This window comes from Pezoporus wallicus, unplaced genomic scaffold (assembly GCF_028554395.1).
Source record: "Pezoporus wallicus isolate ANWC-B61680 ecotype Strahan unplaced genomic scaffold, APGP_CSIRO_Pwel_v1 contig_3858, whole genome shotgun sequence".
Classification (NCBI taxonomy): Eukaryota; Metazoa; Chordata; class Aves; order Psittaciformes; family Psittacidae; genus Pezoporus; species Pezoporus wallicus.
In genome coordinates, this window is record NW_026638754.1 from 1712730 (window position 1) to 1734619 (window position 21890).

Consider the following 21890-nt stretch of genomic DNA (forward strand, 5'->3'; position numbering starts at 1 on the left):
GATGGATGGAGCTGTTATCATCTTGACTTCTCATTTGCCCTGTCCCGTTAAATGATGCTGCTGTCTCCATGGCAGGGCCACTGATCCACAGGGAATCAGGTCCTGAACTGGCACAGATTTCAGATCAGGGTAGAAAAGCAAACAACTTTCAGGAGCAGTTATCACTAGGGTTATCCTACATAAATTTGCCAGCATGAATCTGTCAGAGCCCAAAGTAGCAGGATGTACTGTCCCACTGGAATAAATATAAAACTATACTATCACATATTTCTTTGAAGAGGGAAAAGGCTACCATTTGCTGACAGTAGTGATTTTGAAATATAAAGTAATATGGCTCTGCTGTTACCTTACATAACTTGTCTGAGGACTAAATCTGTTATACAAACACGCTCTATGTGGGATATGCAGGACCCTGTCATTTCCTTTTCTGTAATAAAACAAGGAAAAATGAAATGCCTCAAACTTAAAAATATGCCTTCATGTCAGTATGTTTTCTTGGCTTGTGCAGACCCATGGAGTGCTTTGTGATCAGAGTCAAATGGGACCTGAGTTGCTGAAATGAGGGCTAGGAAAACAAGCATGACTGTGTTTTCTGGCTTCATTGCATACGACAGCTTGAACATTATTCCACAGTAAGACCAGGCCTGACTTGTCAGTACAATGGCAAACAGTGTGAAAGAGAGACACGATGTTCAATATTTACAAATTATCACCCAGGCCATAATTAGGGAGAATGAAACTTGTCGGGAAAAGTTTGCCATTAGGAAGCCGTTAATGGTGCACAAACACTCAAGACCAAGCCTGGTGGGAAGCATCAGCCATAGGACTTGATGTTGCCAAGCACAGTAATATGACACATCATTAGTAGCCACTTGCAATGGTTGACCAAAATCCATTTTCTCATCAGTTACACAAGCTACTGTCTGCTGAGGGATGGAAAAATGAGCACATCATGACACAGGCTTTGAAAATATCTCTTACAAAAGGAATAATCCATCCACAGCTATTGCTTGCTGATAGTTATCAGAGGCCAAAGCTTGCAAGTCTTCTGTAGACACATGAAAGACACACTGACACACAAGTCAGGGGAAGGTCACAAAAGAATGAACAGCATCCATCATTCAAACCAGCTACAGAAACAAAGGGATTACTTGTTTTCCTTCTGAAAGTGATAGGCAGCAGCTAGTTCTTTGACCTGTACTCAAAAAGTATATTTGTAGCCTAAGTATTTGGGGTTTAATTCAGCAGAATTCTAGGTGCTTAAGTTCACTAAAACTGCATTTGAGTATGTGCTAAGGAGAACTGGGATTGTTGAAGAGAGGTGAGACTGAATTTTTAACTTTCCCTAGTTCTCCTTTACTTCAGGGGGCATTCAGGTAAAGTATGTTTGCAATGACCTGGTATGGAGGTTACAAAAAAGCAGCTCTGCACTGGAGGTTGCAGCAGTGCAATAGAGAAAGACCCTGGGGTCAAACTGAGGTAAAAATAGGCACCAAACGTCATGGGAATCTTACTGAGGAACAGTGGAGTTCAAATGGTGTGAGCACTGTGAAAAAACAAATACCTAAAAAAAGGAGTTGCATATTGTACTTTTCACATAACTCCTTTGTTCTCCCGAAGCTATAAATGTCTCACGGTTAGAACACGTGCCTTCTGATTTCAGGCATCTAGAGGAAAGATTCAAAGTGTGTTGGCAACAGGCATTGTGAGGAACCATCTTCCCTAGAGCTGCCTATAAATATGAGCCTGAGCTTCCCATAGGTGCAAATCAGCAGATTTCTGTCTGGGAAGATGCTGGAAATGCTTCAAAAGCATACAAAGGAAGACACAACGTTGGAGCTCAAATATGAGAGCAAAGATGACTTGGTTTTCATTTATTGCTCATATTTTCCTTCCTGAGGTGGTGAAATACAGTACCTATTATTCCTGGCATCCTTTGTGTTACAGTGAGTCCCACCCTTGCTCTTGCTGTTAGGCTTTTTGGTTCCAATATCCTGCTGAAGGATTCTAAGGAGGAATTTTCTGTCTCCAGAGCACAGTTTCAAACCAGTACTGTTTCACCAAGTGCAGGCAGAGTAGCCTATCTGAGGATACTGGCCTCACATCCCAAGATGTGGTTTGAGGGAAAGAATAAGTCAAGATGGTATTTCTGGCACTAAATGTCTCTGTAGTGCACACTGGCATTTGCTGTTGGACAGCTAGGGATATTCTTTCTTGGACACTGAAACAATGGGGAGGATTGTAAATTTGAAGACCAAGGGGCATACTGGGTGGAAAATCTATTTGGGAACACATTAAAGCAGGAGCATAGTCCGCAGTACACTGCAAAAATGGAAGTGTCTGTCAGGTAACCTTGCATCCTTTTTCCTGTGTTGGTCATCAGCCTCATCTAACTATTGTCCCACCTACTGTTTTCTCTCTCCACTGCAGTCCCACCTTTGTTATGTGGGTTTAAACTTGTTGCAGTAAGTGATATGCCTGCCTCCACATTGTGTCAGAAATGGAGCACTTTTGGAATTCTCTTCTTGATCTAGTATTTTTCAGAACTCGTTGGCTTGTCAGAGTTGAATCTGCAAGAATGCATCAGTTGTAGCAGTTTTCTTGGGTGGAAGTGCTGGCTGAAGGAGGCAGGCAGTCACAGCAGGCTCCCGCTCCTCCCACTGCAGGGACCTTCCCCGGCTGGCATTCCCTGGGAAAGCAGGGATGTGAACCTGGTTGTTCTTGGATCCGGTGTGACTTCTGGGTGTTCCACACAAACTTTGAAAGCTCTTGGTTTCATCTCAGTGCGGAGCAGGAAAAGTTCTGTACCAGTAAGAAGTTTCAGAGGATGAGAAAACTGTTTCTTGCTCTGTACAATACGGAGGTCACTGCTCTGGGGCTATTTTCTAATTAGAGCAGTCTCCCAGCTCTTTTTTATTATTGTTTTATTTTCTTTTTATCTTAAATCCATGTTTGATTTGTTTCCAGGATTCTGTTATCACTAATATCAGAAAATGTTGTTGAATTAAAGGAAGATCTTCATTTCTCAGTCGCAGAAGTGTGACTTGTTCTTACCAGCTAATACTTGCAAATAGCCTGATTTTCCGATTTTTATCCCCAGCTCTCAATCATTATTCTTATCAGATAACAGAGAAGAAGACCAATTCTTTGTTTCCAAAGCCTATTATTTTGTATAATTAATGAGGTAATCCACAGAAAGAGTTCTATGGACACTGAAATAAAATATGACAAGGCAGGAAGGAGAAATATTATATTGATGGACTGTTTTAAGCAATCTTGTGAAAACACTGAATTTACACACAGCTGAAACAGCTCTGGTCTGTAGTCATATTTTCATTTTTCGTAGCCTTAATGAAGTAAAAAGTCAGTACGTATTCCTTTTATTAGTTTGTCATTTTGAAGGTTGTCTATTTTAAATCCTTTCAGTAATCATAAGTATTTTTTTATTAGCCGCAATTGCTTAACTATAGCAAAAGTATGTGATCATATTGCTGTTAGAAAGTATAATTGTTTTCTCCATGGAGCATCTAAATTTGGCTTAAGAACTGTGTCATGGCACTAACAGAAAACGTCTGGTGTGACACGGCATAGTGTGGACACTGCCAAAACGCTCATAACCACAGTTCATTTAATTGATCTATGGAAGGGGTGAAATATCACACTAGTCATCTGCCTTTGGTTTTTCAAGCCACATCAAACAATTGTGTGGAGAAGTAAAAAAACGAAAGAAAGAAAAATGCTAGGTTGTTTGATTTCATCAGTTAATGGCTGTAGGTCACTTGATATCCCTTTGTTTACAATACAGTGATAACGCCTGTATCTTGTAAAGGTTCACCAGAGTGACTTACTGCTGTGGTACAAGACCTAAAATAAAACTTGTACATGTCAGGCACCACATGATGCGTAAAATATTCTAATATATTACAAAACCTTGTCAACACTAGGGAAAATGGCTATTCCAAGAAGTAGATCTGGCTGAAAAAAACATTCTTTTTTCCAAACTGGGCCCTCATGAAAGACAGTGATTTGGGATTTCAAGGGAGAGAGAGGAGGGTTTCTTCCTTTGGTCTGGTGGAAAAAAATCTCTTACTTGGTTAATCAAAAATGTCAGCAGAATAAAGAAGCCCACTTCCAGCTCAAATCTTCACATAATTTTGTGTCTTTTCTATTTATCATTTTTGAGCAGCTACACTAAGAACTAGCTCAGCCCCTTGAGGGACGTGCCAAATGCCTTAAATCTGCACACCAAAGTGCTACAACTGCTTTGTGTGCAGTTGTGTCCTGAGTGTCCTGAGCAGCTTTGCTTTTAGCTACCTGTGCACCATCTTGTTCTAAACCCTATCAGTCATCTGGTTCATTGCCAGTATGGAAGCAGTCATCTCTCTTCTGCTGTTGTACAACACACAGAGGGGTTTTGCAAAATTTATTGTAAGAAAATCCTTCTGTGGATTGTTCTAAAAGCAGTGAAATGTGTACCCACAAAAACCAGTAATTGTAAGAGTTTCTAGCACAAGCCTATTAATTACATTAAGCAATATTAGAACACTTTTTAAACTGAAATAGTTGTGCTAATAAATGCAGCCTAGAAACAGATTTGTGTTGACTGATAAACTGGTGGTTCAGTATATGAAATGTAATCACTCCTTTCCTTTAAATATATTTTGACAGATTAAATCTCTGACAATGAAGCCTTTTACTCCGTATCCTTCTGGGTTTATTGTATTCCTGTTTGCCTTGCTGCAGAGGAGCCATGGACAATGTAAAGAAGCAGCTAAAAAATCAGAGATGAATTTGACTGTAAAATATGATCTTCCTAACTTCATCGCAGAAACTCCGATTCAGAATGTAGTTTTATACAAGCGTCATGTTTATATTGGAGCAATCAACAAGATTTATGTACTAAATGAAACCCTCCAGAACATTTCTGTATACAAGACTGGGCCCATTTTGGAGAACCCTGACTGTGCACCGTGTGAAGACTGCAGAGATAAAGCCAATCTTTCTAACAGCGTATGGAAGGATAATGTCAACATGGCACTGCTCTTAGAAACTTATTATGATGATCAGCTCATCAGCTGTGGTAGTATGTCTGGAGGCATCTGCCACCGCCACATCATTCATCCTGACAACCCTGCTGACATTGAAAGTGAGGTGCACTGCATGTATTCTCCCCGGGTGGATGGAGAACCTGATAATTGTCCTGACTGTGTTGTAAGCACTTTAGGAACCAAAGTTTTGGTGACCGAAAAGGACAGGTTTGTCAACTTCTTCGTTGGAAATACCGTATCTTCCACATTTCAACCTCCCCGTGTGCTGCATTCAATATCTGTTAGAAGGTTAAAAGAAACACAGGATGGTTTTGAATTTCTCACAGATCAGTCTTACATAGATATCCTTCCTCAGTTCCGTGATTCATATCCCATAAGGTATGTCCATGCCTTTGAAAATGATCACTTTGTCTATTTTCTGACTGTCCAGAGAGAATCTTTGGACTCCCAGGCTTTTCACACTAGAATTATCCGCTTCTGCACTTTAGACTCAGAGATGCGTTCGTACATGGAAATGCCTCTTGAGTGTATTTTTACCGAAAAGCGGAGAAGGAGGTCCATCCGAAAGGAGGTATTCAACATCTTGCAAGCTGCCTACGTAAGCAAGCCTGGTGCAGCTCTAGCCTATGAAATGGGCCTTGGGTTGAACGATGATATTCTCTATGGTGTTTTTGCACAAAGCAAACCAGACTCCTCCGAACCAACCAACAGATCTGCTGTCTGCGCCGTCTCCGTGCGAACCATCAACGAGTTCTTCAACAAGATTGTCGACAAGCAGAATATGAAATGTCTCCAGCACTTTTATGGGAAAGAGAGCAAATACTGCTTGAACAGGGTAAGTGACAATTAATTTGTTGCATTTTGGGATTCTCCTCATCTCTTTGCCTACTCCATTGCCAAGTAGCCATCTCATCGGTTTCAGTTACAGAATGTAAGCCCCTGATCATTTCAGATTACTTGGCACTGCTACTGATGAATCTCGGCAAGGTTTAGTTCTTGTAAACTGAGTATGAAAATCACTGAGGTCCATATTATGGAACTAAAAAAGTATTAGTGGAACGGGAAGGGGGAGGGGGGGAAATCCTTGGGTTTTTTTGTTAATTTGTAAGTAATTGTGTTTCTTGACAGTGTGATGCAGATAAATGGAATATTTAGGCAGTTATTTCTTTTAATATGTCAGAAAAGTATTCAGTAATATTCATATCCATGTGCACTGAGGAGTCCCTGAAAGTATCACTCATATTTTAAACTATGTTAATGCTGAATCACTGCCCTCCTTTGAAAAAAAAAAATGAAAGAGCTTGTTTGGAACATGCCATGAAGAGCCAAATTGTAATTCAGTTAGTCATATTTGATACAGAAACAATCCCACAGAAAACAGTTTTCTTAATGAAAGAAAGACCTATGGAAAGTGTACCTGAATGAGGATACTGGTAGTCTCAGATGGGAGGGTTGCCTTTCTGTACACTGTATTTGGGTGATTGCTGCTCTCCAGCCATCTGAAATATTGTGAGTGAAGGCAGCACAGAAATGATTTCTTCCCTTCTGGCCAGTGTCTGTGCCACTGTCAGTCTTGTGAGGAAATACAGAATCTGGGAGTCGGGTACTTTTAACATTTATTTTGAAACATGAAACATTAGAGCTTTGAATTGTACCTGCTTATGCCGCAGGGCCTTGTATGTCCTCTCTGGAAGCTTTCTTTTCTCAAATGCAAGAAAACTGGAGCTCATAGCTGGCATGCTGTCTTCTACCAGAGGGCAGGGCCAGAGTCATTATGATGGGGCTCTGCTGAGCCTCACAAGCCAAGAGGAGGCTTGTGTCGGGATGGAGCAACAGTGAAGGTGGATGGAACCTATCATGTCCCATTGTTGGGATGGCTGGAGTGAGGGTGAAAACAGCAGATCATCACCCCAGTGCCACCAGAGTCCTCCTCAGCACAGCTGCCCAGCATAGGGCATCAGGACAGGATGCTGACACATGCCCTGGTTGGAGGTGGAAGTGTCTTGCATGCTAGAGAAGGACTGCTTGTCACTGCCAGGGGTGAGACAGGGTGGTCTGGGGAGAAGCATCCATTACAGAGCTTCTGTGGTGCCTCCTCAGCAGCAGAATGTGCTCAAGGTGGGATCCAGCCCAGTCTGAGCTTCATCACCACAGGGGGACAACTGCTTATCGCAGGCTCCAGGTGTTCGACACAGATATAGGCATCACCAGCGGATTCTGATACAGCAACCACAACAGGCGTAGCATCTTATTCCCTTTCTTTGGGGGGAAAGGCAATTTTCAGGAGCTAAAAGCCAGTTAGCAGACATTTAGCACAGTAACTTCTTATCTTTCTTCACTGTTATTGCTGTCCTAATTTTTCATTTTAGGTTTTACCATCCTTTTTAAAATATTTTTCAGTTCATTTTAACAATGAATATTGTTCTTCTCTGAAAGTACTTTTTTCTCCTTATTCCTGGGGTATTTTATTTGTGAGTGACTGTCTTTAAAGCTCGTAGCCTTTAACTTATCTCATTCTGTACTTTCCTGTACACCCATTTGATAAGGTGATCTTTTCGTAGCAAAGTATACCATTAAAATATTGACAGAATAATTTGCCACTTTTCACATGCTAGGAAGTACTTTCCTGTTTCAGAAGCTTTTCCAGGGGCTGCTGCTGCTTTGCATATCAGAACTGAATGTCTTATACTGCAGACATGTTTGTTATAGTCGCCCACTTTCAAGAAATGCCATCAGAAACCTGATTTCTGCTGCATTAAGCTGATAAAGAGGAAAATGTTTCTGTTATTTCTTGGGGTTCCTTTAAATGGCATAAAGGCAGGCAGAATTTTTGTCAGGATTGTTTGCTAAACATTGAAATATCAAGACCTTCAAGGTTTGTTGTTCCATTTCCTTTGCTTTATTCCAGAGGACTCATTATGGCTCCAATAAAAAGTGTCCTTTGAGTTTTTTCAGGTTTTAATTGGTTAAAAAGGCTGGCAAGTATTTGCCAAGCATCCTTTATACACCTGTTTTTCTCAGGTGTGTAAAATAGACCTACAAGGTTGGAAGGTGAAGAAAGAGAAAGAGCAGGTAGAAGGAGGAAAGCATGTTATTTCTTATGCTTGTGTCAGGAATGTCAAATCTGGTCTTCCTTGATTTTGCTGGAGATAAAATAATAATGAAAGAGTCCCAAACCCCTCAACTCTTCTTATGCCCTTTTTTTGTATATTATAAAAACGTACATGAGGTTATAACCCATTTTTCCCCTTTTGTAAGTCATCTTCAACTTAAAAGAAAGCTTTTATAAATTGTGAGAGTTTGTCACAATTTATTTTGTGAGAGAGTTTATTTTGGCAAATTTCAAAACCTGCTTTTTGTAATGTAGCCAAGATGATCTTTCTCTTTGATGTCGAGAGAATGAAACCACAGAACACTGATGCAAGTGAAAGGCACTGACCACTGTGAGATTAAGTCATAGGACAGTGAAAACAGAGCAGCAGTGAATATGGTATACCACTAACTTCAACGTTAAAAAGAAAAATGAGCCTTTAGCAATGTTTGCAAGAGACTGCTATCTGATAATTTACAGTTAGAGTTTGATTGATGAAGGCCATTTCATGTTATCAAAAGAAGTCCCACAAGACAATTGTACATAATTTTGTTGGACTTTGGGTAGTCCATCTTTTTAAGTGGCTGTCCCTCAGGACTATTTAGTCTGGAGCTTCTGAAGGTAGAATTAGGCCATAATAAACCAGAATAAAACATCCAAAATACTTCCTCAACTCACGCTTCTCATATTCTAAACATTAAAAAAAATAAATATCTCAACTCATCTTGATGTGGTTGACAAAATTGTCCAGTTTTTAGCCTTGTTTCCTAAAGGAATGAAGCTATGTGGTAATGCTGCTACGTACCTGTCTTTCTGGCAGTTGACCTGACAGCTGCAACAATAAGAAATCTTAAAGATGTGAATCCACGTTTGAATCCAGAGGCAGATCCAGTATATGCTCAGGCTATGGAAACTGAGGAAGTTTCCTTTACAAACACTAAAAGGACACACAGGGACCAAATCAGGTATTACCTATGGGAAAAGTCTCTGTCAGAGCTTAGCTGGACAGCAGAGTCAACCAACCACAAGATGTAAGTCCAGGAACAACTGTGCTTTAATTATTCCAGTGCTCGTGGAAAACTTTACAAAGTGAAAATAAAATATTTCCAGTTCTGTTTAAGTGACATACAAGTTAAGTCAAAGCCTGGGCTCACTGAAGTCAGGGATAGGAAAAGTGAATCTGATGGCGCATCTGATTGATATCAGATGTACCTCAGCAGAGCTGTGACCAGTTAGCACTTCCTAATAATTTCCTTCAGTGAAGAGCTGGCTGTCACTTGAGTGACAGCAAGGAGGAAACAGAACTGGCTTTGAATTAAAAGGAAAAGCTGGAGTAATAGTAACAGGGTTTTATTGCCTGAGTCAGGACAAAGGTAGCTGCTGTGGAGGGTTTTGAATCACTGTTCAGGAATCTCCTCACCCACAACGAAGAGAAAACTGGATGTAGGCTTTTAGCAGAGTTTATTTGGTCACCATTAGTCACCATCAGCCCTGGTATGGTACTCCTCAAAACAGAGAAGTTACTTAGAGGGGGTGACAAATGCTTCTTACTTCATTTGAAGACATAGTTCAGTAGTGTGCACCTCTAGTGTGGATTAAACATGATTCTCTAAGTGAGGTTGAGTTTAGCCTTGACAATTTCAGCTATACATTTCAATTGTTAATAGTTAGTTCATGATCTTACAGGCTTTGTTTAGCCTTACTGTGTCTCTTATGTGCTAAACAGTCGGGAGTCCAGTTGTCCTCTGATACCTGACTTCAATCACTATTGACTTCCATGGAAAAGCACCTCTAAAAAATGAAATCCAAATTCAGCTCTGTGAAGATCTTGTGGCTTTGTTTCTTCTGCATCTAAGTTCATGTGAAAGCAGAAAGTACTCCATTCACCTCACAGGAAAAGAGAAACAGGCTTTTGCTACCATGTTCCCAACAAGTGTCCTAAACCAAGACCAACTGGTCACAACTCCTGTCAATTGAAAGGCACAAACAATTGGAAGAACGTGAAATGAAAACAGAAGATCACCAAAACAAAAGATAAAGTGACAGTAAAATAAACACATGGTGATGCTTCTTTATTACCATTACACACATGATAGATGAGTAAAATTGGGTTATGCTTATATTGTAATGGAAGAAAATAATTGCTGCATTCTATCAGGAAACCGCAAAGGCACTTATTGATCTGTCATCCTAAGGGTATGTCTAGGAATATTTAATAAAATAAAGAGAGACAAATAACTCTTTTGAGGCCCTGTAATCATAACATCCAACACCACTTGGCTTAAAAATTTTTGGCAGGTTTAAAAATAACACCACATCTCTCTGATTAGGAAGAGTTGGTGTGGCTTATTTAGATAATCTCACAGTATTGGAGATGTTTTTCATATTGTGAGTGGAATGTGCCTGAATATTTTCCGTAAAAGTCAGGCATCAGAATCCATCAGATTGGTTCAGTCATATATTCCTCTGGAAATGCTGTAGCAAATGGCATACAGCACTCTGCCTGGGCACAAAGCCTGTTCCTGACCGTACAGATTTTGTACAGGCTTCTCTATGGAGTTCTGATGTCTGAGAAGAATAGAATCATACAATTACAGAATTGTTAGAGTTGGAAAGGACCTTAAGATCATCTAGTTCCAATCCCCCTGCTGTGGGCAGCGACAGCTCATACTAGACCCGGTTACTCAAGGCTGCATCCAGCCTGACCTTGAACACTTCCAGGGATGGAACATTCACAGCTCTCTTGGGCAGCCTGTTGCAGTGCCTCACCACCCTCGTGGCTGAGAACTTCTTCCTTATATCTAACCTAAATCTCCCTTGTTTAAGTTTGAACCCAGTACTCCTTGTACTATCGTTACAGACCCTGAAGAAGAGGGACTGGATAATGAAAAAGAGTAGACGAAAAGGGGCTGGGTGATGGGCAATGTGTACTGACACCCTTTCAAACAGGCTTAAACCATAATAGTAAGCTGACAGGCTGCATCTGTGTTCCTGTTCTGCACTCACTGCCTGCCTGCTGAAAGCCCAGACAGTACCCCAAGGCTGCTGCCCTGTATGATGGAGTGCAAGGCAGGGTGTGCTCACCATGCAGCTCCCCACCACCAATAGATACATGACCATCTAGGTACCTGGCCATGCAAGACCCCCTAACTGGGGTAAATAGCATGGTGTAACATAAGGACTTCGTACTGGCCATGTGGACACCATCACAAGGGAGTTCCCAAAAAAAAGGCAAGGCAAGGAAAAAGCAGGTCTTGGAGTTTCTTTGGAAAGTATCACACCACCTGGAGTGGTAGGTATCTTTAAAGTCTTTTCCGAGCCCCAGGAGCTATGGAGTTTGGGGGCCAACCTCTTGGTCCCCAAGTGCTGCAAAAACTACATTTTTTTTTTCTCCTAATGTCCTGTTAGGGGCCTGTCTCTTTTTGCCTCCCAGTGCTGCTGCTTGGTGGTTTATCATCTTCTTGGTGAAAGCTGGATTTCTCTGTGAAAAGGTAGTATCCGTTAAACTACCATTTTCTGCAAAGGGCACAGCCAGAGTTACTAATAATGTTCCATTTCTAGACTTTTTAATCAGATTCTTCCACTTAAGGTAGAGTTCCGTATTGGTTATTAGTGCAGAAGAGTGACTCTTCTGCTTTTCTCTGGACTTGCACAGAAATCATTTCAGGCAGAAAGTAATTTTTGTTTTTTTAGCATGGATATCTGGACATGTGTATTTTATGTCTCAGGTTTATGAAGGCCCTTAAATAACTCTAAAGACTAGAACTGGGCAAAGAATAGTTTTATTATCATATGTAACTTTTCAAAGTTGGAAACCTTTACAGTCCCACAAGATGTCCAAAATGTCAACTAGGAGGTGTGTAACACTGAAGGCACTCACTAGAGATGTGTAATATTCAGATCTAAGATACTTTTTCTGGGTTCAAACCAGATTCTGAGGCTCTTTTACCCCAGAGTAAGTTCCTGTCTAATCTGCTCATGGCTATTCTGCAATGGGACTGTCAGCCCCTCCTGAGAGATCTGCCTGGATTTCTTTATAAACAATTTGATGTTCCAGAGAAAGAGATGCTGATTCTGCAGTGCACTTCATGCAGATCTAAGTCCTGGACTCATCCCACCTGGCTTTGGTAGGTAGTTGAAACATCTAAATAAGCAATGAATTTTCCCCTGGTTCTGCTGCCAAATGATGGAGAGACATATAAATCCTGACAAAGCAGACATCTGCCTTTCAGCTCACTCAGCACCAACCTTACCTCAGCAGTTTCTCTACTTACTCTACTTGTTCTGACTCAGGACCACATATTGCCGTCATTATTGCTCACTAAAGCAACAGTAGGTAATTATGATCCAAGAGAGTGCTGTGTTACTTGAACTTTCTAGGTGGCATGTGGGTTTCTGACCTCAGACAGCTTTTGCATCAGAGTGGAATTACTCCTCATCTCCAAACATACAAGTAAAACCAGAGTCAAATCCCACAGTAAATAAATTAAAAAATACTGCTAAGGAAGACGATCCGTGGCATAAATGGTTCAGAAGACCGGTGTCGGTCACAAAGAAGCATTACTTGCACAGTCTATGGAGTGGGTGAAAACAATGAAATGTTAGAGAGGAATGATCTTGGGGGAAGTGATAGTGAGAGCTTCATTTTCTTCAGGCAGATGTTACACAGCCTGTGGAAATCAGGGCAAATTGCATGGTTTTCTTCTACTTTTTGGACTCCTTTGTATCCCACATATCTGTTGCACCACTGTTTTGGCTAGACATGCAGTTGTTGTGCAATGCAGTCTTGGAATAAGAGTCTCCACACTCCGCATCATCTTAGGATAACTGGTCTACTGGGAAATCACAGCTTTTCAATTTCATCACAGCTTCCATGTAAATAAGGACTTCTATGAAAAATGCACCTGATGTACACTACAAATTTTTATCAACACAACAGCTCCAATGCATTGTTTTATTTCTTCAAAATGTGTAATTAGTCAACACTTGTCCTTTGATAATCTGTATACTGAGTTAAATGCTAAATTAATATAAGGGAAATCAGCAAAATACAAAGATTACTTAGGTCCATTTTATCTGCTGAATCAATAGGATATACTTAGTGCTAACGCACTAACCAAATTATGAGAACTAATGCAGCAGTGTTCAATGACAAAAGCAAATAACTCTTTGAATGATCTTGACAATAGAACATGTAGTCATCTTAATTTGTATTAACTAATTACATTTAACATGGATGTTTTTTACCTATTGCCTTAAGTGGAGCACCAGTTCAGTAACCTCCTTTCCTGCTCTAAATTTAGCAGTGAAGTAGATCAAAGCAATGAGTATTAAGAATAAGAGGGATGATACTATGTAAAATGCCCCATCCCTGGCCAGTGTTCAAGGCCAGGCTGGAAGGGGCTTTGGGCAACCTGATATAGTGGAAGGTTCCCTGCCCAGGGCAGGGGCCTTGGGACTGTGTGACATTTAAAAGAGTTCCTTCCAACCTGAACTATTCTGTGATTCTACAAAAATTTTACATCAGTGGAGTTCTTTAAAAAAATTCTCTTTCTCTAGGGGTCATAAAAATTTGTGTCATCTTTCCATTTGACTTCAGTGCGTTCTAGATCAAGTCCTTGAAATTGAAAGTATAGCATAAAGATAATTAATCCTTCACTGATTCCCTCTAAATTGTTCCTTGTTTTGCAACAAGTGGTATTTTGAAGGGTTGGTTTCCTGTGTAACTCGGACCATTTCCAAGCTGTAGCAACTTACAGTAGTGGCCACTGCATAGTTAGGATTGCCTGATGTTTTCCGTCTTAAAGGACTGTTTCCAGTTGCTTGTTTTCTCTTCACGTCTTCTACTTCACAGTTGAGATTTGAGACGTTTATTCTCAGAAAGGGAACATACTTCTATATTTTATATAAAAATACCTCTCCTTTGAATTGCTTTCAAATACATGAGGAATATTGGGAAGAGAAGGAAGGAAGAAGAGGGAAACAATTCTTTTTTAAAACAAAAAGAGGAAAAAGCTCTAAAAGCCTTTTAGAGTAAAGCTTCAGTGCCTCAGCAATTCTTAGAAACAGGAGAAACCAGTACCCTGCCCCAGGCATGTTCAGTTTTCCATGGACGCTGGACTGAGTTCACAGCACTTACACCCTTGAGTTGTCTTTCACTGGTCAAGAAGAAGCCAGAAACCTGGTCGATCTGCATCTATGGGAAGTGTTTAGCACATAAATTTGTGTCCACTGGCAAAAATCAAGCTGTTGCATTTATTATTTGTTTTTTTTCCCTTCCTTAGGATTACAAGAAATGCTTGGTAATGATGTCTGGTGCTGCTCTGCAGAAATGCGCCTTACAAAGCGCATAGCATTTTGAATACTGTTTTCAAATGCTTTTCTCTTGTGATGTGATTTCTGAGTGATTTCTGTTACATTTCTCAAGAACATGGAGTTCTTGAGAAGAATAGAGCTTGAAGAAGAAAGAAATTCAGCATACTTAGTACCTATCACTGCCACATTAACATGGAAATTAGCTGTCTTTCTGTGCTGTGAGAGCAGCAAGTGGGCTAAGCACTGCATATCCCCAGAGACTGCTCTAGGCTGGATTCTGTGCAGTCCCTACTGCAAATAGCTGCCTTATCTGTTTGGGATCTCTCTTTCTGAGGTCTTACTGCCCCTATCAGTGTGAATAGGTGCAATAGTTTGATACAAAAGACTTGATCTCTTAATTGAGAATATTTGATAAACAGAGTGAAATGAATATGAGTGCAATGTAACGGTGGTGCCAGTAAAGAGCACTCTTCATGTGCGTGTGCTACTGAACAGTACATGTTACTAGTACTGATGCATGGCCAACCCTATTTTGCTACCCACAGTTGCTTCTCTTGGAAATGCAGCAGCAAGTTTTGGGAAATCACACTGCATCTATAGTGACCCATGGGGTGAGGAGTCTCCCTGTAGACTTGCAGTTGATCATGTTGGCAAAAGCCAGCATGCTACATCCAAAGAATTTCTGTTTCTCATGTTTCTCAGTTCTGGCTGGCTTCTCTTCTGCCTGTTGTACAGTGCTGGAGTTTGTTCACAAGAGATTCTTTTCTGGTCAATTACTTCCAAAAAATAAATGCATCCATGTTTTTTTCTCTGTGTCATCACTGAATGTGCTCATAACAATAAAGAATTCAGACATCCTCTGACAGTTGTATATAGTGAGAACAATATGACTATGACTTTTTTGAATTGCTAGTAGTAAAATTTTGTCCATTTCACAAACTTCCTGTCTTGTAAATTGCAGAAAAAAAATACTCCATTGTGATAGCATGGTAGGCAGCTATTTATATGTTTCTCCTTTTCTCCATTATTCTTTACTCGCTCTGGCCAGCTATGGCATGAAACCACATAAGAAAGGAGGAGGGAGATAGTCCCTTTGGCAATGGAAGAGACAGAAGGCATGAAGCGATCAGAGCATGTAAATGTATCAGAAGTCAGAAAGTTTGTCCTGCTTATTTTTTTCTTCTCTCCCATTTTGTCAAAGAGCTGTAAGTACAAGAACCTTAGTGGTCATCTTTAACTGAGTTCACAATTTAAAAGACTGGTATGTGACAGCTGGGAAGATTTATGAAATTTAAGGTGCAATTCCTTTCAAAGATAACGATAGGTTAAATTTATAACATCCCTCACTTTAATCTGTATGGGCCTAGGAAACAGACAATATAGGTTCTAAATCCAGCCCTCTAACAGACCTCCAACATGATGGTGATCAAGTCACTCATCCTCTTCAGGCAAAACCCTGACTTCATTGAGTCACTGGGGCCAGAATTTCACTTCTTGTATTTCACATGGGGAGAAGCAGTGGTCGAATACACTTCTCACCTAATGAGAAATACTGCAAACTGCCCAGAAAATTAAAATGTGTTATGCAACAGCAAAGCTGTGTTGGCTAAAAATACACAAGGATATTTAGAGAGGAAAATCTGATAAGACTCTTCTTCATTCCTCACAGTTACTCTTCCTGTTCAGAGTCTGCTGTACCTGTAAATTCTTCACCATTATGTGCCCAATTCCAATAGCCCACACTGCTGAAAACTGTAGTTCTATTATTTATCTTAATTCACTGACCTCCACAACAGAAGAGATAAGCAACTCATACACCCTCTCTGGTTTTAATCATCTTGGGAATCAATTTGTTACATAGAATCATCTATCCATTCACTCTACAGCAGTTTCTTTGAAAAAAATTTTTACCATTTGCAGATAGAAGGATCCAGCTCATTTAGCAATAGTTCGTTTCCTTCTGCTCCATGTTATACATGGAAAAGCTCAGAGGAGAAATGCTGTCAGCACTTGTGGGTACCTACTTGTCTTGAGAGATACTTCCAGGATCCATAGCAGAAAACAAAAGTTGATACTTAGGAATCTGATTCCTGACAGCCACCAAGTTAAAAGTGATATAAACAAACCAGCAAGAAATAGGACTCCTGCTTATTCCTGCTTTCACTTGAGTTCTTTGTAACTGTAGTATTTTGCAGTTGACACTAGGAAATTTTACCTACTGTCTTTCAGACCATTTTTCCAATTTGTCAGATTAAATTTTAAATTTAATGATGTCCTCCAAATCGTTCACAAGACAGCATGAGATGTTCTGCTATGATTAAGAGATTAATTTAAGACATTAAACTTAACAACAGGACATTACACATAATATGTCTTTCTAATTGAGCCTTACACTTAACTAGGAAGAACAGGTTTTGGCCAGCTCTGGAAGGATGAGCCTGAAGGAGTGTTTCTCCACATTGCAGTTGCTGCAAATATCAATTTTTTGCTCACAAAAAAGTTTATGGTTAAAATCTTGTGTTATTGTTTGTTGTTTGTTTTTTTTTCCTCGGAGTCTTGTATTCAGACCAGAGACTAGACTGATTAGTTCTGACACTGACCTAACTGGGTAATTTCTTTGAGATATTTATTCAGGACTTGAAGATTTCCTCCCTGCTTTGCAGTTTTGGCTTCAAATGTACAACTCTGTCCAAAATATTATTTTTATACTCACAGAATATGACATATAAATAATCAGTTAACTGCCAAAGAGTGATAGCTCCTAATAGCCCAGCCCAATGATGTCTATCTAGAAGGACTTTTTAGGTGCATTCATCTTCTGTGCACAGAATCAAGGGTAAATTCCAAAACACCACAACTTCCCCTATGAACAAATAAGATAGCTATCCCCTACCCATCTGAACTCTGAGAGGCAGGGCTTGCCCACACCTCACTGCATTCCAGTGGCACACCTACACCAGTTTCACAAAGCCCTCACTATGAATCACAGGCACAACTGGCACCTCTCATCCTACAAGAGAAGCAGTATAGCCCAACCCGAGCACTTACCCCCACTCTAATCGTCCACTTCAATAGTTGTGTGATTTGTCACTGGAACTTGGCATAATATCCAGAGTGCATCATCTGACATCAGTTATTTTTCCACATTGGCAGCCAAATGGATACTCGTGTATACTGAGAGAGAGGAAAGAAGGGAGGGAGTCAGGCTTCAAAGAGTTAATTTAAAGCAGCTTCTTTGCCGAAGTTTTCTGTGTTATCAATCTTCCTTTAGTTTTCTAAGTAGCCTTTTAATCTCTGCATTTCTACTCAAAGATCAAAGTCTTCCTATTTCTTAAACAGCTAACCTTACATTATGGTTAATCCATGAAGCGCCAGGTTTTGTAAGAGAGCCATATGTGGAACAATCTGCAGGTCTTGGGCAGATACCCAAAATTACGACATCTCTGAGGAAGGCTGAGCTTTGTGGTTGAACTGACTTCGGGGAAGCTAGGAAAGGTGTTAGGGCAAGCAGGAAAATTTAGCCACTTGTTAAAATGGGCTTGAACAGGGTTTCTTCTGGCATGTCAGGATGTTTAAATTGTGTCAAGATGACTGCATAGGAGGAAGTACTTTTTTAAGTTTAGCGCAGAAACATCTCTCCCCAGAGCCATTTGCTTACAGAAGAAAAGGAGCTACAGCAAAGAGCAGAGATCCCAGGTTGGGGGAGGGTAAATTCACAAATCTGCCTTATTTCAAAAAGCATGAAAACTGTACATTTTCTTCACTTGAACTGTTCATACTCATTGTATGAGTAATCTTTGCACAGATGTTTCAGAAATACTTTTAGACTGGGTAGGATATGAGTGCAAAAGAATAAAGCTTTTAGCTTGTTTGCTGACCAGAAAAAGGAAAAGCTAAATTTGTCTGTTGATGATTTAACCCAGTCAAATACTGGGTTAAATAATATTTAAAGTGTATTCAATGTTCCTAGTGAAAAGTGTTAGTCCAAAACACACCATACATTAACAATTAATACCAAAACTAATATAGGAAACCCTTTAGCATGTGGCTAACAAACTGTTAAGTCACTGCTGTATCAGGTCTAATCTAGAAGCCCTCTTTCTGCATCATTAAGGCGCTGTGCAGAGATTTCAGTTGCTCTTGTTTGGTCTTACACAGGGTTTTACCTAAGTGATACAGTAAATAGACAGGGCACCTGGAGAAAAGCTGGCAGCAGTGCTGGCTGCAGCTCCTAGAGATTGTAGAAAGCTTCACCTGCCAGTGCTGTTGCTGTGCACAGTTCAGAAATGTTGTGATTCGACAGCAAAGGGCTGAGCTATTAGGTTTAGCATTTTGTTAATAGCATTTTCAATGCCTTGGGCTTTTCCTGGAATTCACCAGAGTTAAGCCAGCAAGAAGTTCTTGGTGTATTGTATGCTTTCTCATAGTACTTTGAGGGAAAACCACCTGAATCTAGAAAACAAGAAAATAAAATTTTACTCCTACATGTTCTTTAGGGTATGTTCCAGATCTAATGAATTTGGTGGAAAGACTTTGACTTTCTTTAAAAGGTTTAATTCAAATTTTTAAAACATGTTTGTAACAACAACAGATCAATTGAAAACATAGGAAAAACAAAGCTCTTGATTGACTACAGCAGAGGGAACCACCATAAGATCCTTTATAATCTCCCTACATGTTTATTCATAAAGTATGTCACAGTGGGACACGGTGGGAAAATGCTAGATGACTTCCAAATTTAAGCTGGTTAGAGATCCTTCAAGGTGTTCCTGGTTGTTATCTGTACGATCTCATGAAAACAGATGATGTAGTATCAATAGTAATGGAATTATCAGTTAATAGAGTACTATTGAATTGTCAGGACAGCAGGTTATATTCTTCTCAAGCGATAATTTAAACTGTATTGTGCAAGAATTTTTCCAATGAAGACTAAAAACATGTAATCTCTATTCCCAAACTGAAAGAGAAAAATCCTACAAATGCAGCAACTTTATAGTACACTCAAGACATACAGATATTGGACAAAGTAGTGCACAAGGCATAGATGATCAATACAGTAGCCTAAGTAATTATAAGAAGCTCTCTTCCCCATCGTTTCTTTCAAATGTACAATCAGAAGCATATTTCTCCTGGCTTATCTCCCTTTTCTCTTTCTCCATCTTTTTCTCCTCTTTTCTGTTTTATCACTGAAAAAAGGTGCTGAAAAGAGAACAGGAGGAGAAGAGTACTGGAAATTGTTATTTTAGTGCAAAAAAAAAAGGTTAAAAAAAATTGCAGCATTTTCAGAGCATCATTTTCTAGGAATCAGTGTTCTAGGCGCAGGTGTGTCACTGGGCAGGCTTTGCAGCCAAAGAATTTTGAGACCCTTGAAGAAGCAGCGTTATGTAAGTCACTAAGAGAAAGGATACCTTGATACATGTTCCTCTACACATCTCATCTGGTTAAATAAAGATCCTATGTCTTATAGCCAACAGACAGGATAAAAAGAAAAAAGTTAAAAGAAACATGCCTGTAACTTTAAGAAGCTGTTGCCTTCCTCATGGAACATCATAACTGATGAAGCAATTAAGTTTGAAACATTTTAAAATACTTTTGGTCAAATGCATTTGTGCTAAATGACTTCACTCTGACAAAGATCTATTCCTACTCGTAAAGACAGTACTCATCTGTACTTCATTTTCTAACAGGCTTTTTCAAGAAATGCTTCATACTGCAGAGCACAAGATGATGAATATCGCTTAGAAGTTACGACTCCCTTGCAGAGGGTTGACTTGTTCATGGGCCAGTTCAACAGTGTCCTCTTAACTTCAATATCTGTCTTCACCAAAGGGAACCTTACTGTTGCTAATCTGGGAACTTCAGAGGGCCGCTTCATGCAGGTAAATATGTTACATCTTCATAATAAAAAATGCCAAGACAGTTTATAATGTAGAAGCAGGAGCTTCAGCATGACTTGTTTCTATGTACTGATCCACTCCTCTGGCACCAAATTACTTGCTAATGTACCCATAGCCTGTGACTCAGATCTGTAGAATTGAGATTTGTTCTTCTTCTACCTGCTTTCAAGTTTCTCTAAGTGTGTCTTAGATTTTCAGGCCCTTGCTCATTCCTGTAAATAGGGTTACCTACTGTCCCCAGTATATGCACCCTTTCTGGACAAAGGGAATCCTACACCTCCATCTCTATCTCATGTACAGACAGTGCACAGAACCTGCCCCATAATGCAAATCCATAATGCTCCTGCAGGGAAGGAGGTGATTTACCATAAAGGACAGATGAAGAACTGGAGAAAATCATGTCTTTTTTCCCCTAAATGATAAGAATTTAATAAAATGTTTAATGACAACCATGCCAGTTTTACCTGAACTTCCCATTCAGTTATGACCACCATGACTTTAATCTGCAGTTCGTCTTCAGTGCAGGAAAGCCAAATGCTAAGATCTACCTACTGAACACAGGACCAGCCTATGCTCTGTTCTTAAATATAGGTAACTGGCTCACACAGCAAACATGAATAATTTGTTTAACCTTTCTGAAGCCACTTCCTTATCTACAAAATACAGTTTAATAACTACTGTCTTACAGCTTTTCTTCTCGGCTGTCACAAAGCTTTTAGGGAGGTTTGGTAGAGAGCACAAGGCAGCATTATGCATCGTTGTTTTTATCTGTAGCATTCTCTAAATTATTCATTCAAATCCTGCACCACACACTTCATTCAGATATTTGCCTAACTCAAGGAACAATTAAAACATTTCCAGAATACATTTCCCGTTCCAGGTTCAGTTACGGATCAAAAGAAAGGCTGTTGTGTAAACTGCATACTGCCATTAGCAGAAATATTCTCATCATTGAAATAGATTAGCTTGAGCTACAGGGGGAAGTCAGCATTGGACTCACATTGTAATAAGTAGGAGCTCTTTCTTTGAGGGTTTGGTGAAGCCAGCAGGAGAATAAGCATAATGACTACCTTTGATGAGGCTACTTCCAAATAAAAAGGTTAGTATTTGTTTTGCCTTTAAATGATCTTGGAAAGGCTACAGGTCTGTTGCATACAGAAGGCACAGCTTTTTTCAGAACTTAATGTTCACTTACATTAAATCCTTTTTTTTTTTTCACTAATAGTTATCTAGGAAATGCTTTCAAACATGTTCATTAACAAATGCCCAACTAAAGCAGATCTGCAGTGTTTCTATGGAAATATAGCTATTAACTGCAATGAGATGGATATCATTAAAAATTGAGCTATTAAACAACCATTACTGAAGTATAATGGGTTAAAAAAAATCAGGATAATCTAACAGTGACTTAATTTATCAAAAAATATCCCCAAACACTTCCTCACATTTTCAGCAAAGAAACATAATGATGTTCTTTTTTGTTTCATTCACAAATCTGCTGGAACATATTGCAAAGAAGCCTCAGGTTTTCCCTTTTTA

General features: G+C 39.7%; 1 protein-coding gene across 4 annotated transcripts in view; it reads left to right on the forward strand.

Moving 5' to 3' along the window:
- Nucleotides 1-4670: 4670 nt before the first annotated feature.
- MET (MET proto-oncogene, receptor tyrosine kinase) overlaps nt 4671-21890 on the forward strand; it is a 73151-nt gene continuing 55931 nt past the window's right edge. For all 4 annotated transcript variants that reach the window (XM_057412154.1, XM_057412153.1, XM_057412155.1 and 1 more), the window contains exons 1-2: nt 4671-5883; nt 20142-20333. In XM_057412154.1, the coding sequence (XP_057268137.1) occupies nt 4684-5883; nt 20142-20333 (1392 nt within the window). In that variant the 5' untranslated portion in view covers nt 4671-4683. The remainder of the gene's footprint in view (nt 5884-20141; nt 20334-21890) is intronic.